The 22,222-nt window shown below is 38.3% G+C and overlaps 1 protein-coding gene across 1 annotated transcript in view; it reads right to left on the reverse strand.

The window, feature by feature from the left end:
- The window catches only part of EDC3 (enhancer of mRNA decapping 3), a 57,322-nt gene that overhangs the window by 33,295 nt on the left and 1,805 nt on the right, over positions 1-22,222 (reverse strand). Inside the window, exon 2 of the mRNA XM_055418152.2 lies at positions 1,470-1,680. Within this exon, the coding sequence (XP_055274127.1) occupies positions 1,470-1,633 (164 nt within the window). The 5' untranslated portion in view covers positions 1,634-1,680. The remainder of the gene's footprint in view (positions 1-1,469; positions 1,681-22,222) is intronic.

The raw sequence follows: 22,222 nt of genomic DNA on the forward strand, positions 1-22,222 counted from the left end.
GACTTCATTACAATGAGTCATCAGAGGCAAAACCTAAAAACGATGGTGGTGTACTTAAAGACAAGACTTAGCCACCAACATTCAATGGACACAGCAATGACCTCTTTAAAAGAGACCTACTGTTATATCGTATACTAATGCATGTATATGGAATCTAGAAAGATGGTACTGATGAACCTATTTGCAGAGCAGCAACGGAGACACAGACATTGAGAACAGGCCTATGGACACAGCTGGGGGCAGGGAAGGAGAGGGTGGGATGTATGGAGAGAGTAACATGGAAACATACATTACCATATGTAAAACAGACAGCCAATGGGAATTTGTTATATGACTGAGGAAACTCAACCCGGGGCTCTGTATAACAACCTAGAGGGGTGGGATGGGGAGGGAAGTAGGTGGGAGGTTCAAGTGGGAGGGGATATAGGTAAACCTATGGCTGATTTATGTTGACATTTGGTAGAAACCAATACAATACTGTAAAGCAATTATCCTTCAATTAAAAATAAATAAATTGGTAAAAAAAGAAACAGAAAATAAATTTAAAACTTAGAAAAGGAAAACAAAAAAGAGACCTACTGTTAAGGGAGTGGGAAACGGACGGACTGGGCATTTGGGGTTAGTAGATACAAACTATTACATATGGATGGACGGACAACAAGGTGCTACTGTATAGCACAGCAAACGACAGTCAATATTTTGGGATAAACCATAATAGACAAGAACATAAAAAATAATGTGTATGTGTAACTGAGTCACTTTGCTGTACAGCAGAAATTAATACAACACTGCAAATCAACTACACTTCAATAAAGAATGAAGAGACCTACTCTTAATCATAAAACCATCATTAATATCTTAGATTTCTAGAATACTTAATGGCTTTTTTCATTCATTTACCTACCTGCTCATTCAATAGGTATAGACAGAATACTTACTATGTGGTAACCCCTGTAGTAGGAGTGGGGTATATAAAGATGAAAAGTAATATATGCTCACACAGAACTTGAAGTCTGGTCAGCAGAAAATTCAAGTAGGTAATCAAAAGTGTTGAATACTATGACAGAGGTGTGTACTGGGGACTAGAAAGCAAAATACATGTTAGTCTGGTAGAGTTGGATGAAGCACTTAAGCTAAGTCTGGTTGAGGAGGGAAAATAAGAGTTGGCCAAGCAGAGTATGGGAGGGAGAGGGGCACCTTAAGCCAAGGTTCAGAGACTGAGGCCATATGAGGAACTGCAAATGTTACTGTTGTTAATGTAAATGTTACAGTGTTACTAAAGAGACAAATGCTTGTAGAGGGCCATCAGGAGGTAAGGCTGCAGAGAAAATTAGGGATCAGATCATAATCACACTGGATTTTTCTGGTGGCTATAAGAACAGTGAAGAAACTAGAAGATTGGCAATGAGACCGAGGTCAAGCTCCACAGATCACCAGACTGGATTTGAAGAATCAGTTCAGACACTCACCTGAAAGTGACTTCTGGCACAAGGCACTTCACTCCATTGTGGAAAGGCCGGGTGAGAGAAATGGTCTGGCTGACCTGATCCACTGCTGACACTCTTCCCTGATAGACACCCAAGCTATCTCCACAGTTGATGGACACAATACTGCCCAGCCAATCTGTAGCCATGTTTCAGATGTGAGATTACCGTGGAGAGAAGGAATCATGCAGTGTACCTTGAGAAACAGACAAATCTTCAGTAAAATTTAGCAAACATCATATCAGGTTATGTAATAGGTGCTGCTTAATAACACATATTCTATCACAACCTTAACTGAGATAATAAAGCATTAAAAATAAAGCTTTTTTTTTCCTACTAGGAGTAAGCATACTGATGAATAAGCAATATCATTATGTATATAGATCTTTTAAGTACTTTCAACCGTATGTATAGATATTTACCTAGACATCACTTAAATGATAATAAAAAATCCTGGACAAAAATTTTTTTGAAAAGTTGACTGAAGGCATTACAGAACACTAAACCTAACAACTATGGGACAGTGACATTCTTTTCCAGTTCACCAACATATGCTGGGCCTTAAACTAGTATCAATTCATTTCAAAGGACTGAAATCTGACAGTATACTTTTTGTCCATAACCAGAATTAAATTTGAATTCGATAATAAGATTTTTCAAATGTCTCCAAATAACTGTAAATTAAGCAAAACATCTCTACATAACCAATGAGTCAAAGAAGAAATAAAAAGGACAGTTAGAAAATAGTCCAAAGTCAACGAAAATGACAATAGAACATATCAACATTTGTGGGATGTGCTTAAAAAAGTGTTTGAAAAGAAATTTATATATTTATATCTTCTAATATAAATGCTTATATCAGAAAGGAAGAAAGGTTTAAAACCAATGATTGAAGTTTCCATCTTAAGAAGCTAGGCAAAAAGGAGCAAATTAACCAAAGGTATTAGAAAGAAACCAAAGAGTAGAAATCAATGAAATAAGAAACAAGAAAAATACACAAAACCAAAAATTTGTTCTCTTGAAAATATCAATGAGGCTAATAAATCCCTAACTAGACTAACCAAGAAAAATAGAGAGAACACATATTGTCAACATTAGGAATGTACAACAGGACGTCACAGGCATGAAAAAGATAATCTTATGCCAGTACATTTGACAACTCAGATGAAACAAAGAAATTCCTTGAAAAACAAGTTACCAAAACTGATTCAAGTGAAAGACAGACACAATCACTAGAACAAAAAAGCTAGAAACAGATCCACACAAATATGCCTACCTGATTTTTGACAAAGTGGAAAAGTAATTCAAAGGAGGTAATGCAGCTTTTAACAACAAATGGTAATGGACAAAACTACTAGAACAGATAAAACACATTCAGCAAGGTGACGGGATACAATTAACATACAGAAACTGCCTGCATGTCTTTACACTAACAGTGAAATATCAGAAAGGGATATAAACAGACAATCCTTTTTAAAAATCACATCAAAAAAAATTAAAAATTAAAACTTAGATATATACCTCACCAATTGCAGCCATGAAATTAAAAGACGCTTACTCTTTGGAAGGAAAGTTATGACCAACCTAGATAGTATATTAAAAAGCAGAGACATTACTTTGCCAACAAAGGTCCATCTAGTCAAGGCTATGGTTTTTCCCGTGGTCATGTACGGATGTGAGAGTTGGACTGTGAAGAAAGCTGATCGCCAAAGAATTGATGCTTTTGAACTGTGGTGCTGGAGAAGACTCTTGAGACTCCCTTGGACTGCAAGGAGATCCAACCAGTCTATTCTAAAGAAGGTCAATCCTGGGTGTTCATTGGAAGGACTGATGCTAAAGCTGAAACTCCAATACTTTGGCCACCTCATGTGACGAGATGACTCACTGGAAAAGACTCTGATGCTGGGAAGGATTGGGGGCGGGAGGAGAAGGGGACGACAGAGAATGAGATGGCTGGATGGCATCACCGACTCAATGGACATGAGTTTGAGTGAACTCCGGGAGTTGGTGATGGACAGGGAGGCCTGGGGTGCTGTGATTCATGGGGTCGCAAAGAGTCGGACACAGCGGAGTGACTGAACTGAACTGAAGGAAGTGAAAGATGCTTGAGAACTAGAGAACACTAATAAAGGTAACTGAAGATGATTCAAAGAAATGGAAAGACATCCCATGCTCTTAGACTGAGAATTCATATTGTTAAAATGGCCATGATTATCCAAAACAATCTACAGATTTAACGTGACACCTATCAAGTTACTCATGACATTTTTCACATAACTAGAACAAGCAGAGACACTACTTTGTTAACAAAGGTCCGTCTAGTCAAAGCTATGGTTTTCCCAGTAGTCATGTATGGATGTGAGAGTTGGACTCTAAAGAAAGTTGAGCGTGGCAGAATTGATCCTTTTGAACTGTGGTGTTGGAGAAGACTCTTGAGAGTCCCTTGGACTGCAAGGAGATCCAACCAGTCCATCCTAAAGGAAATCAGTCCTGAATATTCATCAGAAGGACTGATGCTGAAGCTGAAACTCCAATACTTTGGCCACCTAATGCGAAGGCTGACTTGTTTGAAAAGATCCTGATGCTAGGAAAGATTGAGGGCAGGAGGAGAAGGGGATGACAGAGGATGAGATGGTTGGATGGCATCACCGACTCAGTGGACATGGGTTTGGGTGGACTCCAGGAGTTGGTGATGGTCAGGGAGGTCTGGTGTGCTGCGGTTCATGGGGTCGCAAAGAGTCGGACACTACTAAGCAACTGAACTGAACGGATATGGAATCCAGAAAAATAGTACCAATGAAGCTACATGCAGGGCAGGAAAAGAGACACAAACACAGAGAACAGACTTGTGGACATAGGAGGGGAAGGAGATGGTGGGAATTGAGAGTGTAGCAGGCAAACATAATTACCACACATAAACTAGTAGAAACTTGCTGTGTAACACAGGGAGCTTAACCTGGTTCAGTTCAATTCAGTCACTCAGTCATGTCCTACTCTTTGCAACCCCATGGACTGCAGCACACCAGGCCTCTGTGTCCATCACCAACTCCCAGAGTTTACTCAAACTCATTTCCATGAGTCAGTGATGCCATCCAACCACCTCATCCTGTTGTCCCCTTCTCCCGCCTTCAGTCTTTGCCAGGATCAGGGTCTTTTCCAATGAGTCAGCTCTTTGCATCAGGTGGCCACAGTACTGGAGCTTCAGCTTCAGCATCAGTCCTTCCAATGAATATTCAGAACTGATTTCTTCTAGGATGGACTGGTTGCATCTCCTTGCTGTCCAAGGGACTCTCAAGAGTCTTCTCCAACACCACAGTTCAAAAGCACCAATTCTTCGGTGCTCAGCTTTCTTTAGAGTCCAACTCTCACATCCATACATGACTACCAGAGAAACCACAGCTTTGACTAGACAGACCTTTGTTGGCAAAGTAACGTCTCTGCTTTTTAATATGCTGTCTAGGTTGGTCATAACTTTTCTTCCAAGGAGCAAGCGTCTTTTAATTTCATGGCTGCAGTCACCATCTACAGTGATTTCGGAGTCCAAGAAAATAAAGTCTGTCACTGTTTCCTTGCTTCCCCATCTATTTGCCATGAAGTGATGGGACCAGATGTCATGATCTTAAGTTTTCTGAATGTTGAGCTTTAAGCCAACTTTTTCACTCTCCTCTTTCACTTTCATCAAGAGGCTCTTTAGTTCTTCACTTTCTGCCATAAGGGTGGTGCCATCTGCATATCTGAGGTTATTGATATTTCTCCCAGCAATCTTGATTCCAGCTTTTGCTTCATCCAGAATGGCATTTCACATGATGTACTCTGCATATAAGTTAAATAAGCAGGCAATTGCAGCCTTGACATACTACTCTCCCAATTTGGAACCAGTCTGTTGTTCCATGCCCAGGTCTAACTTGCTTCCTGACCTGTAGATTTCCTCAGATTTCTAAGGAGGCAGCTCAGGTGGTCTGGTATTCCCATCTCTTTCAGAATTTTCCATAATTTGTTGTGAACCACACAGTCAAAGGCTTTGGCATACTCAATAAAGCAGATGCTTTTTAACTCTCTTGGTTTTTCGATGATCCAACAGACATTGGTGATTTGATCTCTGGTTCCTCTGCCTTTTCTAAATCCAGCTTGAATATCTGGAATTTCACAGTTCACGCACTGTTAAAGCCTGGCTTGGAGAATTTTGAGCATTACTTTGCCAGCGTGTGAGATGAGTGCAATTGCAGTAATTTGAGCATTCTTTGGCATTGCCTTTCTTTGGGATTGGAATGAAGACTGACCTTTTCCAGTCCTGTGGCCACTGCTGAGTTTTCCAAATTTGCTGGCATATTGAGTGCAGCACTTTCACAGCATCATCTTTCAAGATTTGAAATAGCTCAACTGGAATTCCATCACCTCCACTAGCTTTGTTTTAGTGATGCTTCCTAAGGCCCACTTGACTTCACATTCCAGGATGTCTGGCTTTAGGTGAGTAATCACACATTGTGGTTATCTAGGTCATGAAGATCTTTTTTTGTACAGTTCTTCTGTGTATTCTTGCCACCTCTTCTTAATATCTTCTGCTTCTATTAGGTCCACACAATTTTTGTCCTTATTGTGCCCATCTTTGCATGAAATGTTCCCTTGGTATCTCTAATTTTCTTGAAGAGATCTCTCGTCTTTCCCATTCTATTGTTTGCCTCTATTTCTTTGCTTTGACCACTGAGGAAGGCTTTCTTATCTCTCCTGCTATTCTTTGGAACCCTGCATTCAAATGGGTTTATCTTTCCTTTTCTCCTTTGCCTTTAGCTTCTCTTCTTTTCTCAGCTATTTATAAGGCCTCCCCAGACAACCATTTTGCCTTTTTGCATTTCTTTTTCTTGGGGATGGTCTTGATCACTGCCTCTTGTACGATGTCACGAATGTTAGGTCCATGAATCAAGGCAAACTGGAAGTGGTCAAACAGGAGATGGCAAGAGCAAACATCAACATTTCGGGAATCAGAGAACTAAAATGGACTTGAACGGGTGACTTTAACTCAGATGACCATTATATCTACTACTGTGGGCAAGAATCCCTTAGAAAAAATGGAATAGCCATCATAGAAACAAGAGTCCAAAATGGAGTACTTGGATGCAATCTCAAAAACGACAGAATGATCTCTGTTCCTTTTCAAGGCTTAACCTGGTACTCTGTCACAACAGGTGTGGTGGGGGTGGGCGGGAGGTTCAAGAGGGAGAGGATATATGTATAACAGATGATTTATGCTGTTGTATGGCAGAAACCCACACAACATTGTAAAGCAATTATCTTCCAATTAAAAACAAATTTTTAAAAAAGCACTTCCAATATTATCTCCTAGAAACAGTATTATCTCTATCAGATTACTTATCACATTTTCTTTATTGATTGCTTTTTGTTCCTATCTGCCCACTGCACACATCATCTCCCAGTGTGAGATGATGTATGAGAAACTCCTTTAAGAACTCTTAATACTATTACTAATGTGAATGACTAAATTTCTGATTATTTTGTTAAAATGTTATGAGTAATAACCAAATTATCCATATTATCTTTGGGTACAAAATGCACATTTGTGCCCCATCTGTGTTTCTACTTTTTTACATTAAAATTTCAAAAGAATAAAAAAGATGTTTAAATATATGTGTATACACACACACACACATTACTCATATACAGTTGAATATTACTCAGCCACAAAATGAATGGAATAATGACACTCCCGGCTACATGGATGGACATAAAGATGATCATACTAAGCAAAATAAGTCAGAGAGAGAGACAAATACCATGTGATATCACTTGAATATGAAATCTAAAATATGCTACAAATGAACGTTATCTATGAAACAGAAATAAACTCACAGATACAGAGAACAGACTTGTGGTTGCCAAGGAGGAGAGGAGGTGAGGCAGGGAAGAACTGGGACTTGAGGATTAGCAGATGCAAACTATTATATATAGCACAGATAAACAACACGGTCCTACTGTACAGCACAAGTAACTATATTCAATATCCTGTGATAAACCATAATAGAAGAGAAAATGAAAAAGAATGCATATATGACTGAATCACTTGGCTGTACAGCAAAAATCAATACAACACTATAAATCAACTGTAAACAAAAATTTAAGTTGAACAAATTATATAAATAAAAGAAATGAAAGGGTTGAAGTAAAAATGTCAGATAAAAGATTAAGGCAAAAACATTAAAAGAGTTAACTCATGCCTAAACAATATCTATTATTATTGAGTTTACGACTCACCAATATATTGCTATAATCTTCCATTTAGGTAATTTGATTATGTCAAAAATTTGATTATGTCTACATTATAACGTAGAATATAAAACAAGTACATAAAATATTCAAGAATAAATGTTTTTAAGTCAATAGAAGAGAATTAATACAATCTTCTGTAATGAATCAAGCAGCAAAACAAGTATTTTTTAAAATAAAATAATACAGATACCGAGTTTAATAATCTTATCATGCTTTGTATCTCCAGTGAAAGAATACAAATACTGTATACCTTGCTTTAGTTGTTAAGACAAATGGTAATGGATATTCATCAGTAGAAAATCAACCCTGATCTAAGTTTCATAACTTATATACACATTTACTCAAAATGGGTCATAGTCTAAAATGTCAAACAATAAAACTTTTACAAAAAACATAAAAGAAGCCTTCAAGATCTAGGGTGAGGCAATGAATTCTTCGACTGGACACCAAAAGCATGACCTATTAAGGAGAAACTGATCAGACGTCTTGAAAATTAAGAACTTTCATTCTGCAAAAGGATCCTTATTATGAGGATTTTTTTTAAAAAGTTAGACTGGGAAAAAATATTTACAAATCACATATATGACAAAAACTAATGACCAGTATCTAGAATACATAAAGAACTCTCAAAACTCAGTGATGGAAAAAAAAATCAAATCCATAGTGGGCAAAAGACACAAAAGACATTTCAACAAAGAACTATACAGATGGCAAATAAGTACATGAAAAGATGTTCAACATCATTAACCACTAGGGAAATGTAAGCTAAAACCACAATGACACACTACATGCCCACTAGAACAGTTAAAATAAAAAACACTGACACCACCAAGTAAGGATGTGGAAAAACTGAATAACTCATACATTCATACATACTCACATTCATACACTGTTGATGGAACTACTAAATGGTGCAGCCATTTTTCTATTAAAGAAAAAAAGCCTAAACATGCAGACATCTCTGGTGGTCCAGTGGTTAAGAATCTGCCTGCCAATGCAGGGGACATGGGTTTGATGCCTGGTCCAGGAAGATTCCACATGCTGTGGGGCAACTAAGCTCATCTCCACAACTCGTAAGCCAGCACAGTGCAACCACAAAAAGCCTGCACGCAGCAACATAGACCCAGTGCAGCCAAAAATAAATAGACAAAACGGAGGCTATAAAAAAAAAACCTAAACACGCAACTCTTACATGACCCAGCATGGTCACTGCACAACTGGTCATTTATCTCAGAGAATGGAAGACTTAACTCAAAAAAAAACCTGTACTTGAATGTTTATATCAGGTTTATTTCTAATAGCCTCAAACTGGAACAGTCCAGATGACTTTCCATGTGTCAAACATTAAACACAAACCATGGTATGCAGAAAAAGTGAAAAAAGCCAACCCCAAAAGATTACATTCTTCATGATTCCATTTGTGTAACACTGTTGAAATGACAGCTATAGAAATGGAGAAGAATGGTTCCCAGGAGTGAAAGAAGGGGCAGAGACACAAGGAAACCAGGATGGCTATAAATGAGCAATATGAGAGATCCCTGTGGTAAGGAAAACATTCTGCATCTTGACCACATGATGTCAATATCCTGGTAGTGACACTGTACTATTGTTTTGCAAGATGTTACCAATAGGGAAAACCAGGCAGGGTATATGGAATCTCTCTATATTATTTTTTATAAGTACATATGGATCTACCGCTATCTCAAACAAAAAGGTCAATAAAAAATAATCAATGTCTTCTACCACATTAACAAAGCAAATGGGAAATCATGTACGATCACGTCAACAAATGCAGAAAGATAATCTGACAAAATTCAACATCACCCATGATATAAAAAAGCAGTGGCAGCTATAAAACAATTATAGATAACATAATAATGGCGAAACAATGAATTCTTTCCCCAAAGACTGGGACAGGGCAAGAATATCTATTCTCACCAGTTCTACTTCTTATTCAACATTATATTATAGGTCTCAGCTACTGCAATAAGAAAAAGAAATAAAAAGCATAAATGTTGGAAATGAAGATTTAAAGCTATTTTTATTTGTAAACTTTATTGTTGACTGTGCATGTAGAAAACACTAGGGAATGTACCCCCACAAAAAAAATCCTACTAGTATGAAATTTTAGCAGGGCTTCCCAGGTGGCACTAGTGGTAAAGAACTGCCTGCCAATGCAGAAAACATAAGAGACATGGGTTCGATCCCTGGGTCGGGAAGATCCCCTGGAGGAGGATATGGCAACCCACTCCAGTATTCTTGCCTGGAGAATCCCATGGACAGATGAGCCTGGCGGGCTACAGTCCATGGGCTCACAAAGAGTCGGACACAACTGAAACAACTGAGCATGACTTTAGCAAGACCACAGGACACATGCTCAATATAAACTAAACAACTGTCTTTTATATAATAGCAACAAACAACCGAAAATGAAACTTAAAAACACTATTTAAAATAGTACTAAAAAACACAAAAACTTAGGAACATATCTAATGAAAAATGTGCTGGACCTCCATGATAAAAACTACAAAAGATTGCTGAAAAACATTAAAAGAAGATCTAAATAAAAGGAGAGATATACACATTCACACACTGAAGAGCTTAATGTTGTCAATTCTCAAGTTGATCTGCAGTACAAATATAAATAAAGATCCCAGTTGGCCTTTTTGGAGAAACTGGAAAACTGGTCCTAAAATCTATATGGAAATGCAAAATACTTAGAATAGCCAAAACAATCATATAAAAGAAAAACAAAGGCAGTTGTTTTACACTATCTTATTTCAAGTTTTAGTATAAAGCTATAGAAATCAATGTGGTATTGGTGTGAGGAGATAACCACATGAACCGAACAGAGTTTAGAAACAGACCTACACACACATGGTTAACTGACTTCTGATCAAAAGGTATCAAGATAAATCAATGAAAAAAATCAAAAAGTATTTTTCAATAAATGGTGCTAGACCAACTGGATATATACAAGGAAAAAATACCTTTCTATTCCTATACCATACCAGGTACAAAAAATTAATTCAAAATAAACTATCTAATATATAAAGTTAAAGCTAAAGCCACTGGGGGGAGGGGGCGGGGAACAGAACATCTAAGTGACCTTAGAATAGAGAAAGATTTCTTAGACAAAACAGAAATAAGTACTAATCATAAAAGAAAAAAATCTGATGAATTAGATTTCATCAAAATTTTAAAGTTCTGCTTATTAAAAATCATCACTAAAGAATACAAATTGGAAGAAGTGTAAAAAAAAAAGATGCTGGGAGGCAACTAGAGCAGTCTATTTAAGAGACAGTGGTAAGCTGGAATAGGTAGAAGCAACAGAGAAGGGAAAAAGTTGAGATTCAAGACCAAGACTGATATAGGTGATGGTCTGAATTTGGTAATGATTTAATATAGTAATAGGTAACAGAAAGGAGGGGGGGATCACCCTTAAGAAAATAAAAGGTGAATGGAACACATGTAACCCCACAGCCTTTACACACATACCATCACATTGTGTAACAACAGCAGCAGCTAGTATTTATTGCTCATTTACTATGTCTCAGGACTGAGTTAAAACTTTAGGGACCTTATTTAGGGGCCTTCAATCTTCATGACAACCCTATGAGACAGCTACTTTACTAACCCATTTTACAGATGGGGAATTTACAAGAGAGATTATAATGGATATTTACACACTTGTAATCAGAGCATAAGGGCAGCTTCTTAGTAAAAGAGCATATTTTCCATGTGTATATGCTATTCCACTGCATTCACATATCAGTTTTTTTCTCAATGGACATTTAGATAACTCAATGTTTCACAATTATAGTTAATGCTGCTGCTGCTGCTGCTAAGTCACTTCAGTCGTGTCCAACTCTGTGTGACCCCACAGATGGAAGCCCACCAGGCTCCCCCATCCCTGGGATTCTCCAGGCAAGAACACTGGAGTGGGTTGCCATTTCCTTCTTCAATGTGTGAAAGTGAAAAGTGAAAGTGAAGTCGCTCAGTCATGTCTGACCCTTAGCGACCCCATGGACTGCAGCCTACCAGACTCCTCCATCCATGGGATTTTCTAGGCAAGAGTACTGGAGTGGCTTGCCATTGCCTTCTCCGATAGTTAATGCAGCAATGATCAATTTCATTCAGTGCTTATCTTGAATAATTTTCTCAGGATAAAGCCTCAGTCAGTCAAAAGGTAAAACCACCTAGCTTTGATTACAATACACCATAGTAGAAAACTATATTTTTTCCAAAACAAATCATTTTCAATTTTTTTTCAAACCAAATCATGCTCTGGATGGGTTAATATAATCATACATTTAAAACAAAGGTACTGTAAAACAGTATATATATATATATTTAGGGAGGTATTCCATATAATCTATCCCCATTTCAACACCATCCCAATGAAGGCTACCTCCAAGGATCAAGCATTTCAAGAAAACTCCCAGATTTATGATGGCAAAAAGATGTTTCTGCCCTCTATTATAACCACACCAAAACAAGAAAAGAAAAAAAAGAAAAGGAAAGCCACAGTTAAGGAGAAAATATTCACGATAGGATCCAGAATATATAAGGAATACTTATAAATAAGAAATAAAAAGAAAACATCAGTTTTTTAAAGCAGGCAAAAGAAGTTATATGAAGTCAATAAACATATGAAAAGCTGTTCAACATCATTAATTATCAGGGAAATGTGAATGAAACACAATGAGACACCCAAATGTCCAAGATATATGAATGCATAAGCACTCCATAAAAATGGAGTATCATTCAGTCTTAAAAAAGAAAGGTTTTGATATATGTTACAACACAGATGAACCCTGAAGACATCAAGTGAAACTGAAAGAAGACACAGAAGGACATATCTTGTATGATTCCACTCACAGAGGTATCTAGAATAGTCAACCTCAGGGGCAGAAAGTAGAATGGTGGTTTCCAGGGGCCGGGAGAGCAGGAAATGAAGTGTTACTATTTAACAGGTACAAAGTTTCAGTTTGATATGATAAAAAAGTTCATGATGGTAATGGTTGCAAGACAATGTGCATGCACTCAATGCCACTGTTACCTGTACACTTAAAAACTGTTAAAATGACACATTTTATCATTTTGTATGATAAAATGTATACTTTATCATACAAAATGATGAAATGTATACTTTATCATACAAAATGATAAAATGTATACTTTATCATACAAAATGATGAAATGTATACTTTACCACAATTTAAAAAATTATTAGATTGGGAAAAGACCACCATAGACACTACATCCACTGCTACATATCAAAAATGAAAGCACCAAATGTCTGTGACAATGTGAAGCATGGGAACAACTCTGAACTGTTGATAGTGTAAAATGATACAAGCATTCTGGAAAAGAGGTTGGCAGTTTCTCATAATATTAAATATATATCTGTGACCCAAAATTTCCTTTCTAGGATTTACCCAGGAGAAATAAAAACATATTAACAAAAAGACTTGTACACAAGTGTACAAAGTACCTTTATAACAGTCAAAAATGGGAAACAAGAAGACAGGAAACAAATCATGGTATTAATTATACCACAGAACATCACTTAACAACAAAAAAGAACAAACTACTTATGCTACTAATTCAAGGCAGATGATACGCAAAAACTGAAAGTCACACAAATACATTTATATGAGTCTATTTATAAGAATTTCTACAAGATTAACTATAGTGAGAAAAATCAGAAGTCTTCCATCTATAGGGTGGAAAATTGACTAGAAAGAGGCAGAGGGACTTGTGGAGTAATGAAAATGTTCTTTGTTTTTACTGATGCAGTAGTTACAAGGATATACACATCTAGCAAAATTTACTGAATTGGGCATTTAACATATGTGGATTATTATTGTATGCAAGCTATATCTTAATTTTTTTTAAAAAAGGAGGAAAACTACATGCAGCCAACATAACCAGTATAGTATGACACAGAATATTTAGTCATTCCTTCAATAAGAAGAGATTAATTTCCAAGAAAGGTTTTCCATAAAACATAAAAATGAAAACTGACACACTGGACAATGCCCGCAAAGATTTCTACTAGGCATCTCATAAATGCCCAAATTTGAAATAGCTCAACTGGAATTCCATCACCTCCACTAGCTTTGTTCGTAGTGATGCTTTCTAAGGCCCACTTGACTTCACATTCCAAGATGTCTGGCTCTAGGTCAGTGATCACGTTATCCTGATTATCTTGGTCGTGAAGATCTTTTTTGTACAGTTCTTCTGTGTATTCTTGCCACCTCTTCTTAATATCTTCTGCTTCTGTTAGGTCCACACCATTTCTGTCCTTTATCGAGCCCATCTTTGCATGAAATGTTCCCTTGGTGTCTCTAATTTTCTTGAAGAGATCTCTTGTCTTTCCTGTTTTGTTGTTTTCCTCTATTTCTTTGCACTGATCGATGAGGAAGGCTTTCTTATCTCTCCTTGCTGTTCTTTGGAACTCTGCATTCAGATGCTTATATTTTTCCTTTTCTCCTTTGCTCTTCACTTCTCTTCTTTTGACAGCTATTTGTAAGGCCTCCTCAGACAGCCATTTTGCTTTTTTGCATTTCTTTTCCATGGGGATGGTCTTGGTCCCTGTCTCTACAATGTCACGAACCTCCATCCAGAGTTCATCAGGCACTCTATCTATCAGATCTAGTCCCTTAAATCTATTTCTCACTTCCACTGTATAATCATAAGGGATTTGATTTAGGTCATATCTGAATGGTCGAGTGGTTTTCCCTACTTTCTTCAATTTAAGTCTGAATTTGGCAATAAGGAGTTCATGATCTGAGCTACAGTCAGCTCCTGGTCTTGTTTTTGCTAACTGTATAGAGCTTCTCCATCTTTGGCTGCAAAGAATATAATCAGTCTGATTTCGGTGTTGACCATCTGGTGATGTCCATGTGTAGAGTCTTCTCTTGTGTTGTTGGAAGAGAGTGTTTGCTATGACCAGTGCGTTCTCTTGGCAAAACTCTGTTAGCCTTTGCCCTGCTTCATTCTGTGCTCCAAGGCCAAATTTGCCTGTTACTCCAGGTGTTTCTTGACTTCCTACTTTTGCATTCCAGTCCCCTAGAATGAAAAGGACATCTTTTTTGGGTGTTAGTTCTAAAAGGTCTTGTAGGTCTTAACAGAACCGGTCAACTTTTGCTTCTTCAGCGTTACTGGTTGGGGGCATAGGCCTGGATTACTGTAATATTGAATGGTTTGCCTTGGAAACGAACAGAAATCATTCTGTCGTTTTTAAGATTGCATCCAAGTACTGCATTTCGGACTCAATATGCCAGCAAATTTGGAAAACTCAGCAGTGGCCACAGGACTGGAAAAGGTCAGTCTTCATTCCAATCCCAAAGAAAGGCAATGCCAAAGAATGCTCAAACTACCGCACAATTGCACTCATCTCACACGGTAGTGAAGTCATGCTCAAAATTCTCCAAGCCAGGCTTCAGCAATATGTGAACCGTGAACTCCCAGATGTTCAAGCAGGTTTTAGAAAAGGCAGAGGCACCAGAGATCAAATTGCCAACATCCGCTGGATCTTGGAGAAAGCAAGAGAGTTCCAGAAAAACATCTATTTCTGCTTCATTGACTATGCCAAAGCCTTTGACTGTGTGGATCACAACAAACTGTGGAAAATTCTGAAAGAGATGGGAATACCAGACCACCTGACCTGCCTCTTGAGAAACCTGTATGCAGGTCAGGAAGCAACAGTTAGAACTGGCCATGGAACAACAGACTGGTTCCAAATAGGAAAAGGAGTATGTCAAGGTTGTATATTGTCACCCTGCTTATTTAACTTATATGCAGAGTACATCACGAGGAACGCTGGGTTGGAAGAAGCACAAGCTGGAATCAAGATTGCTGGGAGAAATATCAATAACCTCAGATATGCAGATGACACAACCCTTATGGCAGAAAGTGAAGAGGAACTCAAAAGCCTCTTGATGAAAGTGAAAGAGGAGAGTGAAAAGGTTGGCTTGAAGCTCAACATTCAGAAAACAAAGATCATGGCATCTGGTCCCATCACTTCATGGGAAATAGATGGGAAAACAGTGGAAACAGTGTGAGACTTTTATTTTTTTGGGCTCCAAAATCGCTGCAGATGCTGACTGCAGCCATGAAATTAAAAGATGCTTACTCCTTAGAAGGAAAGCTATGATCAACCTAGATAGTTTATTAAAAAGTAGAGACATTACTTTGCCAACAAAGGTCCGTCTAGTCAAGGCTATGGTTTTTCCAGTGGTCAAGTACGGATGTGAGAGTTGGACTGTGAAGAAAGCTGATCGCCAAAGAATTGATGCTTTTGAACTGTGGTGCTGGAGAAGACACTTGAGAGTCCCTTGGACTGCAAGGAGATCCAACCAGTCCGTTCTAAAGGAGATCAATCCTGGGTGTTCACTGGAAGGATTGATGCTAAAGCTGAAACTCCAATACTCTGGCCACCTCATGTGACGAGATGACTCACTGGAAAAGACTCTGATGCTGGGAGGGGTTGGGGGGCGGGAGGAGAAGGGGACGACAGAGAATGAGATGGGTGGATGGCATCACCGACTCGATGGACATGAGTTTGAGTGAACTCCGGGAGTTGGTAATGGACAGGTAGGCCTGGCGTGCTGTGATTCATGGGGTCACAAAGAGTCGGACACGACTGAGCGACTGAACTGAACTGAAATGCCCAAAACAGAATTCTTAACTTCTTTAGCCCAATACTCAATATCCCCCAATTTGTTCCTTCCCAAGCTTTTCTCATGGCTTTTCAGGTGGCTCAGAAGAACCCACCTGCCAAGGCAGAACATGTGGGTTAGATCCCTGGGTTGGGAAGGGCCCTTGGAGGAGGAAACAATTACCCACTCCAGTATTCTTGCCTGGAAAAATCCCATGGACAGAGGCACCAGGCCGGCTAACAGTCCTTGGGGGTCACAAAAAGTTGGACACAACTTAGCAACTGAGCCTCAAGCTTTTCCCATCTCAATAAATGGCATCAACATACACTATACTGCTTAGACAAAGGGGAAAAAAAGTCAGGAGTCTTCCTGATTCCTTTCTTGTCCTTCGTCCTATACATTCAATTCATCAATAAGCCCTATTGTCACTACTTCAAAGACAAGTCCATTTCTCTCCATCTCCACTGCCACTTTCCTACTCTGCTGCTGCTGCTGCTAAGTGGCTTCAGTCGTGTCCGACTCTGTGCAACCCCAGAGACGGCAGCCCACCAGGCTCCCCCGTCCCTGGGATTCTCCAGGCAAGAACACTGGAGTGGGTTGCCATTTCCTTCTCCAATGCGTGAAAGTGAAGTCGCTCAGTCGTGTCTGACTCTTAGGGACCCTACAGACTGCAGCCTACCAGGCTTCTCCATCCATGGGATTTTCCAGGCAAGAGTACTGGAGTAGGGTGCCACTGCCTTCTCCTTACCTACTCTATCATCTCATAATTTCATCAAGTCACTATCATCCCTGTTATATCTCTGCTTCAACTTCTGCCCCTCCAATTCTTTCTCTACACTGCAGCCAGAGCAAATTTTAAAATGTAAATCAGTTGTCATGATTCTGGTTAACTTCCTTTTATAGACTGCAAGCCCTACACGATCTCATTTCTACTAACCTCTACAGACAACTTCATCTCTCACCACTCTTGTTCCCTGTTCTCCAAACTGGCCTTATTACTGTTCCTCGAATACATCAAGCTTGTTCCCTCCAAAATTCTGCACCCAGATATTTTCAGAACACTCCTTCCCCAGTTATATGAACGGCTAGTTCTATCTTGTCTTTCAGTTACCTTCGAAAATGCCACCATACCGAAGAGGCCTTCCCTGGCTATCCAATTTAATGTGGCTAAATTCCTTATCACTCTCCAACACTTTCTGTTATAATTCCAAAATGACCACCATATGAATTATCTTATATATAAGTTGTATGTGTCACCCCAACAGAATGTAAGCTCCACAAGGGCAAGGGACCTTGTCTGTTTTGTTCAGACAATAAGACTGCCTATCATGGAAGAGGAACTCAGTAAATATTAATTCAATCAAAGGAGACATAATAAACCTGACAGAAGTTAATCACTCAAAATCTAGAGTTATCTAAATATTTATATCTAAATGCCTTAGCTTTTCTTGGAAATGGTTCCAAAAACACAATATCCCTTAAGCGTATTCTATGTATCCCTAAGTGAAATTCTATGTAAGATATGAAACCTAACACTGTTCTACACACAAAAGGAAGTCAGCTAACAGCAGGTGACATAGGGGCTTCCCTGGTGCTTAGCGGTAAAGAATCCGCCTGCCAATGCACCAGACCCAAGGTTGACCCCTATGTCAATAAGATCCCCTGGAGAAGGAAACAGCAACTCACTCAAATATTCTTGCCTGGGAAATCCCATGGACGGAGGAACCTGAGAGGATACAGTCCATGGGGTCGCAAATAGTCAGACACAACTTAGCGACTAAACAATAACATAAAATATTAAGCGTAAAATGAAACACTGGCTTAGCTGTTCCACAAAAAGTAGAAAAGAAATAGAACAGCATTTTAAACAGTTTTCAAATATTAATTTCAGAAATATACCTACATAAAACATAAGTCTAAAAAAAGAAAAACAGTAAAAATATATTTAAAAGAGCACAAAAAGCACTCCTTCAGTTAAAAAAAAAAAGAGGAGTGTCTCTCTAGAAATACAAAAATCTAAAGACAAACTCCAGTAGTTCTCTATTATTTAACTGAGCAAGTATCACAAAACTATGCTGACAGAACAGACAATAAAAGAATGCATTAGCAGGCTCATCCATAATTTTTTTTTTAACTACAGAGTATTTCAAACATATGCAAAGGTAGACAGAACAGCATAATGAACCCCACATACCCACCACTGAGTTGCATCAATTATATCTCAAAGAATTTAAGAAATCAAGTGAATTTCCAATGCAACACAATTTCCACAACACCCATGATTTTATGCTTATTTTCCCTTTCCTGATTGACCTTTGTCTACTTAATGCCACAAAATTATGAAGTTCCTTTCCTATCATTTATACTCCATCATAATCCTACTCTGATGCTTACTTTAGATTGATGCAAAACGAAAAGCTGTAATTGGAATTTTAGAAATGCCAGAAATCAACCAGATGGGAAAAGACTTTTATTTCTCCATTCAACATATATCTTTAAGACACTGATATTACACATACAAGTTTATTCAATAATAACTAATAAGCAGGATTTTTAATAATTTTAAAGAAAATTTCTTTATTAACTGAAAACAGTAAATCTAAAACAAGTAGAGTGCCAACATATGGATTTCTAATCAGATGAACACACTAAGAGAGAACACACCCAAATCAAGACAAAGTATTCTGAACACCCCAGAAGGTTCCACTGAGTTCCCACAAAGGTAGCCATTATTCTGATATCTATCACAAAAGATTCATTTACCTGTTTTTGAACTTCATATAAATGGAATCATAAAAGTTCTCTCTTGAAGTGTTGGCTTCTTTTGCTCAATGTTATATCTGTGAGATTCACCCTTGTTGCATGTAGCAGCAGTTCATTCTTTCTCATAGCTATATAGTATTCCATTACATAACTATGCCTCAATGTATTTATCCATCCTACTCCTGATAGATGGACTATTTCCAGCTTGGGGGCCATTATGAATAGAGAATTAAACAGTTTTGTATATGCCTTTGTAGTGGACAAATGTACCCATTTATGCTGGGCATATTATGAAGCAGTAGACAGAGGTTCAATCCCTGGGTTAGGAAGATCCCCTGGAGGAGGAAACAGCAACCCACTCCAGTACTCCTGCCTGGAAAATTCCATGGAGAGAGGAGCCTGGCAGGCTACAGTCCATGAGTCGCAATGAGTTGGACACGAATGAGCAACTGAGCACACTAGACTCAGGATGATTCTGCTCAAATGCTATCAGGATTTCCAGACTACCAAATGCCACATTATGAGACTCTACTGAATCATTTCTCTTGTAAGAAGCCTTTAGATAACAAAGTCAGGTAGACCAAAATGGTCTTCCACTCATCAAGCAATTAAAGTAGTTGTCAGAAACGATTCAAAAACAATTAGCTGATTACAGAGCTACAAACTTCCATCTCATCCACATCTGACAGAACTCTTGAGCATTCAGATCCAATCCTTTGATCTGCTAAGGATAATTAAATCAACAATTATGGATAAGTAAGGCAATGGCAAGCCACTCCAGTACTATTGCCTGGAAAATCTCATGGATGTAGGAGCCTGGTGGGCTGCAGTCCATGGGGTCGCTGGGGGTCGGACACGACTGAGCGACTTCACTTTCATTTTTCACTTTCACACATTGGAGAAGGAAATGGCAACCCATTCCAGTGTTCTTGCCTGGAGAATCCCAGGGACAGGGGAGCCTGGTGGGCTTCCGTCTATGGGGTCACACAGAGTCGGACACGACTGAAGTGACTTAGCAGCAGCAGCAGCAGTTAGTTATGGATTTCTGAAAAACTAGATATCTATGTAGAAATGTGTCTATAGAATCAAAAGCTTGGAAATGACAGAGATCTTGAAAGAAAACATCTACTAGTACAATCCTAGTACTAAGTCCCTGTCTTCCACAAAAGCATAGTGAAAACGGCATGGACTTCTGAAGTCAGACATTAAAGGCCAGAATTATGAGCAAATTATCCTAATCTGAGTCTCAACTGTCTCAATTACAAAATGGGAATTAGAGTTGACCCTCCAACAACATGGGCTTGAATGGCACAGGTCCACTTAAAACACCTATTTCCTTCACTAAATAGAACAGTACTGCATGATAGGCAGTTGCCAGAATGTGATGCAGAACCGCAGATACAGAAGAACCATGTATATATAGAGGGCCGACTATAGGTTATTCTCAGATTTTCAACTTTGCAGACAGTTGGAGGCCCTGGCCCCCAACTGTTCAAGAGTCGACTGTATATCAATTAAACGATCTCATAGAACCATTGTGAAGATTAAATGAGATAATCTATATAATGTTTACCATATACCAAATTTTATTTCAAATGTCTCCCTTTTTTTGGGGGGGGCGCAGCTTGCAGGAATTCTGTTCCCTGACCAGGGATCGAACCCATGCCCCCTGCAGTGGAAGAGCAGAGTCTTAACCACTGGGCCACCAGGGAAGTCCTACAAACACTTCCTTTTCACAGAAGGAATACTGGCCAAATAGGGGATTCAAGTTATGGCCCTAGAAAATTATACTACGAGGGTCACCTTCCGTCTCACCTGAACAAAACTACAAAAATGCCTAAATTACCTCTACAACATCTTGGAAATGAAGTATAAATCTTCAAAGTGGAACACACACATCCTTAGGCATACACAAAGATATGCAAGCAAGGGAATCAATTTCTACCCTACTCTATCATAAACCTGATCTGCCTAGATATCAAATAAAGACTTTCAACCATAAAATTTATTGCTTTAAAACAGGAGTCAGAAAACTACACCCATGTACCAAATCTGGCCCACTACTAACAAAGCAGTATTGAACAGAACCTCGTACAGCTCTTTGCTTACTGTCTGTGGCTATTTCTGCACGTCAGTGAGAGAACCAAGTAGTACTAACAGAGACCACATGGCCCACAAAGCCTACCAGCAAGCCCTTTACAGAAAAAGTCTGCTGACTGCTGTTTTACGGTACAGTTCTGTGGGTTGGATACAAGTTCAAAAAGAAAAAAGAGAAATAAGAAATGGACAAATTCCCAGAAGGATAAAATTACCAAAACTGACTCAAAAAGTAAAAGAAAGTCCAGACAGACCTACACCAAGTAAAGAAATTGAATGAGTAATTTAAAATCTTCCCACAAAGAAAAGCCCAGGCCCAGAGGACTGTGCTGATAAACTCTATCAAATGTAAAGAAAGAAATAATTACCAATTCTACATAAACTCTTCAGAAAACAGCAGAGTAACATTTTCCAACTCATATTATGAGAGTAATTTTACTCTTGATACTGAGTCCAGTCCAAAGACATCACAAGAAAAGGAAACCTCAGACCAATATCCCTCATAAAAATTTTTAATATCAGCAAATTGAATTCAGCAATATATAGAAAGTAGGCTACACCAAGACTCAACAGAATCCATTCGAGGAACACAAGACTGGCTTAACATCTGAAAATCAGGTAATGTAATACACCATTTACACACAGCCATATCTTTGAGGGCTTTAATATATAAAAAAGGTTATCTATATACTTTTAAAGCATCAAATTGCTATTAGATTTAGAAAACTTTGTATTTATTTTTCAAAAGTCAATATTTACAACCTAACAGAAATTACATACTAAACCATTTTCAATTAAATATCTAAATTACTTAAATTTATGATGACCCTTCCATTTTATTAAACTACACTGGGCAAATCTTGAGATTAACCAGATGATACTTTCTCTCTTCACTTCATTAGGCAACAAATTTGATAAGAACAATCT

Source organism: Moschus berezovskii, chromosome 21 (genome assembly GCF_049115385.1).
Source record: "Moschus berezovskii isolate FMDL1 chromosome 21, NW_MosBer_1.0, whole genome shotgun sequence".
Lineage (NCBI taxonomy): Eukaryota > Metazoa > Chordata > Mammalia > Artiodactyla > Moschidae > Moschus > Moschus berezovskii.